This window comes from Vigna unguiculata, chromosome 3 (assembly GCF_004118075.2).
Source record: "Vigna unguiculata cultivar IT97K-499-35 chromosome 3, ASM411807v1, whole genome shotgun sequence".
Classification (NCBI taxonomy): Eukaryota; Viridiplantae; Streptophyta; class Magnoliopsida; order Fabales; family Fabaceae; genus Vigna; species Vigna unguiculata.
In genome coordinates, this window is record NC_040281.1 from 10840202 (window position 1) to 10847624 (window position 7423).

The 7423-nt window shown below is 31.0% G+C and overlaps 1 protein-coding gene across 1 annotated transcript; it reads left to right on the forward strand.

Moving 5' to 3' along the window:
* Window positions 1–3227: 3227 nt before the first annotated feature.
* LOC114177878 (G-type lectin S-receptor-like serine/threonine-protein kinase RKS1) lies at window positions 3228–6818 on the forward strand. Its single transcript, XM_028063467.1, has 7 exons — window positions 3228–4600; window positions 4697–4825; window positions 5194–5363; window positions 5497–5707; window positions 5810–6047; window positions 6133–6283; window positions 6385–6818. The coding sequence occupies exons 1-7, from the start codon at window positions 3301–3303 to the stop codon at window positions 6643–6645; spliced, it is 2460 nt and encodes an 819-aa protein (XP_027919268.1). The 5' UTR covers window positions 3228–3300; the 3' UTR covers window positions 6646–6818.
* The last annotated feature ends 605 nt before the right edge of the window (window positions 6819–7423 follow it).

Below are 7423 nucleotides of genomic sequence, written 5' to 3' on the forward strand. Positions count from 1 at the left end.
CCGACGAGTACTTGCAACATTCTAAATTTTAATTTTCTATTAAGGAAGGAATAACATTTATAGTGAAAGGATTAAGTTCTCTATTAGAAAAAAAAAAAATAAAATATGAAAGTCAGCGGAATGACTTTTTTACTAAAGTCAACAAAGTTGAAGAATCACAAGATATATAAAAATTGGAAGGCGTTAGTTAAGAGAACGACTTTAGGGTTGTAAAATACAAAAACTCTGTTTGCAGTAATAACCCTTCGCTATTAGAAGTGGTGCAACTAGAACAAGTCTTCTAATTTCAAAAAATAAATTAGAAATCGTTTTCTACCTACAACATTCAATTAAATAAATTTTAAGCTGCATGCAATCAGAACACAATTTCTAATTTATAAAAAAGAAACTAAAATTCATTTTTCTTATTCACGATTTAGTAGTTAATGTCGTGTTTTCTGAACACAACTTCTATCTTCAAAAATTTAAATTTGATTTTTAACTCACGACTGAATGAATGTTAAAGTGATATTAGTTGGACATGATTTACCCAGACTTCGTAATTTTTTTAACCTGCCTATTTCTGATTATGTGTACAAAAATACACTATTTATGTTAAAAATTAAATATCAAAATTTAGGAATCAAAACAATTTAAAAAAATTATTTTAAATTTTAAATTTAATATTTAAGAACTAAAATCACGTTTTCTATTTGTAAGATATTAAAATAATTATTTCAATTTATAGAAACAAAAATCAGTATTATCTTAAATTTCACATGTTAAAAAAGAATATTCTAGTTTATTTATTCTGGATCAATTGGTTTTCTGTAGTAATGGATTCTATCTTTTCCAAGAAGACAGCAGCCGTCAGCAACTCAGTATTGGAAACCTCCTGCGTCAAAAACTGCAACAAGCACCAAACTATCAATTTCAATTTTTTAATATTTTTGTATATTTTATTAGTTTAATTAGACGGATAATAATCTATTTCGTTTAGATATGTAATTTAATTATAAATATTTTTATTTATTTTGAAAATAGTTTAATGACTAAAAATAGTTAAGTTTATTAAAATATTTAATAAAAAGTTGTTAAATTAAAAAAAAAACAGTTTATTAATAAAAAAAAATAGTCAATAATTATTTTAATTTAAAATTCACATCAAGCTTATACAAAATATTATAACACATAATTAGACTTTTGATTTTCATAAAAGAAAAAATCGAATTACTGTGTAGGCGGCTAAATTAATGCAAATGAACTAAAATCCCACTCGTTTGACCCCTCTAGAAATTATATATATATATATATATATATATATAAGTCATTGGTCAAAGGACTAATAATGTGTAAGAATATTTTATATAAGCTTGATATGAATTTTAAAGTTAAAAATAAGAAGGTTACGTAATTTAGTTGCACCTATATTTTGTTCTCTCTTTTTTTCTTACAATTCAAAATTTACATTTATATTAATGATCGCTATGTCGTCAAAAGTAGGTTTGGTTACATGTTGTTAAAACCATTTTTTTACTTAACAAACCTTTTTTAAGGGTATTGTAATTATTAGGGAAAAGTAATTTTTTAAATTTTTAAAAAAAGAATGAAGACAAAATAGTGGATGTCAACTAGTTATGTAAATTGATCGGAGTGTTAAGATATAATTGTCCAATGATAACCAAAAAGTTGGATGAATTTATATTTATATACTACTCGATCCACTATTGTACGAAATATCTTTTGTCAAATTTAGTTTTACAAAACTCTTCATATAATATTAACAATATAAAAAATATAAGAGTTAGAGTGATTCATACAATATATTTTATATTAGTACGTTTGATAATCTAGACAAACTATATTCAACTATATTAAATTATATTAAGTCATTTATTCACATAATCAAGTTTTATTGGGACATATCAAAATTGTAAAAAATAATTGAGTATTTTTTGAAAATTGAGTGTTATTTGAAAATGGAGTATTCTTTGAATTTTAACCACTTTTACTAAAATCGAGTATTATTTAAAACATAATAATTTATAGATTTAATTACCATCTTTTATGATTAAAGACAAGTATTATTTATTATACAATAATTTTTTATTATTAAATGATTGATTATTGCTTGTGTCTTAGTCTGTTCTTATTAAAATAGAATATTGTTTACAACACAACCAATTTGATTAAGATCAAGTATTGTTTAAAACACAACACTTGTGATTAAGACTAAATATTATTTTTAACACAATTATATATAGCTAACATAAGGTTTTTATAAAGAAGGTGATCTAAGAGATTACAAGATTGCTTACTGGAAAGAGAATATCGTCTTACAACAAATACAAGATAAAACATATTTTTTTAAAAAATATGAATATAAAAGTGTTCTTCCTCACAACTACAAACCCGAGGATTGTTAAAGAAGAAAACATAAGCAAAGAGTTTAACTATTTATAAAAGAAAAAATATATTGTGAGAGGAGTTATTGCATGTGAGAAGTCGAAATGAAGAATAGAGAAAACTGACATAGAAAATAAAAGAAGCATTTAAGTTTATAGAGAAGTTTTGTTGAATTTTCAAATAAATTTAAATGTAATTAATTTTTATGATTGATTAATGTATTAGAATTGTAGGTAACCATCGTGGAAAGTTAATAAATTAACCGTTTATATCTTTTGGTTTATTTTAATACAACGATATGCAATGTTGTAAGAGATGTGGTTTATAAATTATACTGTTGATTGCAAAGGAAAACAAACAACAACAATAAAGGTTAATAAATTTTTTTCACAATTAAATGAAATTCAAAATTAAAGACGGTGTCAAAATATCTTTTTCGAAAATATAAAGAAGCGTACATTCCTTGCAAAGATTAAATAAGCGTTTATTAGGTTTGACAATACAATGCAATGCTCAATGTTTGTATTTGTTCGACCAAGTATACTTATTATTTGTCACATAAAGACATAAAGTATAATTGCTTGCATCAGTAAAATAAAACTCATATTAAACAATGTTTGTATTAGTTCAGTCACACAGCTTAGGCCTGGTAAATAAAGTAGACATTTTACATATGACATAATCTAATTTACAAAAAGATATATTTTAAAACACAATCAAAATTAAACCAAGCTCCCTTGGAACAAGTCGGATAAAAAATAATAATTAATATCTATAGAAAATATTTAACAGCAGAAATTAAGATTTTGGTGGCAATCACGTTTCCTTCTCATATAATGCAAGAGGCGGTATGAAACGAAATCGCTAGAGTAACATAACACTATGCACTAACCTGAAAGCACTCCCAGTTTTGCCATGAACGAAACCCATAAGCATAAAATATGTATGCTGAGCTCTTTGGTTCTACTCTTCACCTTCAAATTTTGTTCTTGTTCTGATACCATATCTGCGGACAAAACCATCAGAGATGGCGAGCTTCTTGTTTCCAAAGGCAAAACCTTTGCTCTTGGATTTTTCAGTCCAGGAAAATCCAAATCCCGCTACGTTGGAATATGGTTCAACAACGTGCAAGAACAAACGGTTGTTTGGGTTGCAAACAGAGACACTCCCATCAATGATACCTCTGGGGTTCTCTCAATCAACCCAGATGGAAACCTAGTCCTCCACCATAACTATACCACTAGTCCCATTTGGTCTACCAGTGTTTCACTCACCCAATCAAATAGCACCAACGTCATAGCTCAACTCTCAGACCTAGCAAACCTTGTTCTGATTCTTAACGACACCAAAACTGTCCTCTGGCAAAGCTTCGATCATCCCACAGACACCTTGATTTCATATCTAAGAATTGGTTTTGACAGAAGAGCTAACCAGAGTTGGATCCTCCAATCTTGGAAGACAGATGATGACCCCGGAACAGGTTCTTACACATTGGAACTGAGCAGCACAGGGAAGCCACAGTTGTTCTTGTATCACCAGAACCTTCCCCTGTGGCGAGGTGGGTCGTGGAACGGTGAGATATTTATGGGTGTACCCAACATGAAAAGAGATTTGCTTACTTTTAATGTTTCTTTTACGGAAGACGACAACCTCGTAGCGCTCTCGTTTAACCCGCTTGATAAGTCCTTGATCACTTGGGTGGTAGTTCAGCAATCAGGTTTCTTTAATGTATTCACTTGGGATAACCAAAAGAATCAGTGGAACAGGTACTGGTCTGTGCCAATAAACCAATGTGATAATTATGGAACCTGTGGATCCAACGGTAATTGTGACCCTTTGAACTTTGAGGAATTTCGGTGTACTTGTCTACCTGGGTTTGAACCCAAATCCCCACATGATTGGTACGATAACAGAGATGGGTCAGAAGGGTGCGTGAGGAAGAAAGGTGTATCCGTTTGTGGGAATGGAGAAGGGTTTGTGAAACTTGAAGGCTTGAAGCTTCCTGATACCTCTGAGGCAACTGCCAAAGAGGGCTGGAGTTTGAATCAGTGTGAAGAGGATTGCTTGAGAAACTGCTCTTGCACTGCTTATGCAGTTCTTGATGTGAGGAATGGTGGAAGTGGGTGCTTGGCATGGCATGGAAATTTAATAGACATACAAAAACTGAGTGATCAAGGCCAAGATTTATTTGTTCGTGTTGATGCAGAAGAACTAGGTACTTCCTCCCAATGTCTTTTTGTTTATGAATTTAACACCATACATATATTTTAAGATTCTGCTTCAACCTATTTGAATCTTTTCTTCTTGTCAGCAAATTATAACAAAAAGACAAAAGGATTACGCGGTAAAACGAGGATGGCTGTAATTGTGACTGCTTCTGCAGTCGCAAGTATCATTATCCTCTCCTCTCTGTATTACCTGTGGAAGAAGAAAAGCAAAGGTTCGTGCTCTGTGATCTCAAACGGCTATAGTAATGTATATGACGAAAAAAGAAAATGAAGAAGAGATACAAATAGAGTACACCCACTTGAGATGAAGCTCAGGATAAGTGCAAGAGGGAATCAATACTTGAATTCTTTGGATTTTAATACAAGACTTAAAAGAAAGAAAAATATATAATAAAAATAAGTTCTGATATACAAAATTAGAAGCAAAATATTTTTATTCCTTAATAAGTAATACTGATATATCAGGTATTATATATCTGTTCACTCCATTCAATAAATTCCTCTGCACCTTCCTTTTGTTATTTAAGAATGTGGTGGTTATATTGCTTCAAGCGTTATCTCAAGGCATTTATAATTTCAGATAAAGTGATGCAACATTTAAACCAACTTTCCCCTGGACATGAAAACGATATCCAATGCAGCACGCATAGAAATCTTCCATTTTTCAGCCTTAAAGTGTTAATGGAAGCCGTAAGAAATTTTGGTGATGAGAACAAGCTTGGGCAAGGTGGATTTGGTTCTGTCTACAAGGTAACTCACACTCCATCATGCATGAGCAACTAATGTGAGAAGTGTCTTTTATGTCTAGTTTTCCTTCAATAGAAATTGTAGAAAAATGATAAAAAAAAAGTGAAATGGGGTTGAAGAGTTATAAACATTTCAGGGCTGCCTAGCAAATGGACAAGAGATAGCAGTGAAAAGATTGTCGGAACATTCAGGTCAAGGGACAGAAGAGTTTAAAACTGAAGTTAGATTATTAGTTAAGCTTCAACACAGAAATCTGGTGAGGTTACTCGGTTGTTGCTTTGAGAAAGAAGAAAGGATGTTAGTTTATGAATATTTACCAAATAAAAGCTTGGACTTCTTCATATTTGGTATGTGTTTCTCTACTTTCTCTTTACTGCAAAGAAATTGTTATAATCCTCTTTCATTTCATTTTTATATACATATCTGAGAGTTCGAACGCTTAAATTCAGATGAAAAACGAAGGTCATCACTGACTTGGGATAAGCGATTTGAAATCATTTTGGGGATTGCTCGAGGTGTTCTATATCTTCATCAAGATTCAAGGCTGAAAATAATCCATAGAGATCTAAAAGCAAGCAATGTGCTCCTTGATGCTGCAATGAATCCGAAAATCTCAGATTTTGGTATGGCTAGAATATTTAGAGAAGATGAAATCCAAGCAAGGACGAGAAGAGTGGTTGGAACATAGTAGGTGTATTGTTCATGTAATAAACCAGGAGACTGCAGTTATTAATATGTATTATTTATAATGTTTGAATGGTTTTGCATGTAGTGGCTATATGGCACCAGAATATGCAATGGATGGACGGTATTCAACAAAATCTGATGTGTTTAGTTTCGGGGTCTTACTCCTAGAGATCATTGCTGGCAAGAGAAACACAGATAGTGAAAGGGGAAGATCCTCCCCAAATTTAATTGGACATGTAAGTTGAGAAACAAAAGTCATTAGAACTGGCTGAGAAATTTAATGATTGCTTAATTACTATGACTGCTTAATTTAATGATTATGTTTTTACATGTGTAGGTGTGGATGCTGTGGACAGAAGGAAGGGCCTTGGATATAGTTGATTCAACACTGGCTCAGTCTTATTCTGCAGCTCTTGTTCTGAGGTGCATTCAGATTGGTCTATTGTGTGTGCAAGAAAATGCAGCGAATAGACCATCTTTGTCAGAAGTTGTTTTTATGCTGGGCAATGAAACACCTCTTTCCCGACCCCAAAAGCCAGCATTTTTATTGAATGGAGATTTGGTGGAGTCATCAACATCAGGGGGGGATCATCAATAAATGAAGTAACAGCAACCACTGTGAGTGCTCGTTAGCTAAAAGCAACCATGGTGTAGTGTTGTATTGATCTCCAAAACGATATGTGCCTGTAGTCGTAGCCATGTTGCTCAGACCAAACCAAACTTGGTTATATCATTATTATCACCTCAATTTTTCACTTGTTTTTTTCTTTATCAACTTCTTTTTCTTTCACTTTCACTCAAGTTTAAAAAGTGACCGTATAAAATAGTTTTTTTTTTTTCTTTTTTACTTCAGACTATAGGAGTTTAGTTAACCCACATTTTTTGGTCAGCCTTGAGTGTATTAATAGTTAAACAACAGATTCCACATCCTTTGTTAGGCCCAAAGACTCAATTTTTTTTCCCTTTTAAATCCCGCTTATTCTATTTCTATTAACTAATAATTAAAAATAAAATAATTTTATTGTCAGTAAGAAAACATATCTAATAAAAGAATTAAAGAAGAACAGTGTTATCCAAAATTGAAATAATTAATATACTCAATCTCAAGTATATCTGCAATCAACTTTCAAAATATATTTAAGTATGGAATCAACTTTCAAAAATAGTGTTATCCAAAATTGAAAGAATTAATATACTCAATTTCAAGGATTAAAAATATTTTTAAATGTAATTAAAAATATTCCATGTTAGTAAGAACACAATTTAAATGTAATGTTTATTTCAATAATCTAGTTAAGAGATTCAAAAACAGTTCACAAATAGTTCGGTTCAAAAATATTGTAGTTCAATTTAAAATTAGTATAGTTTTTTTCAAA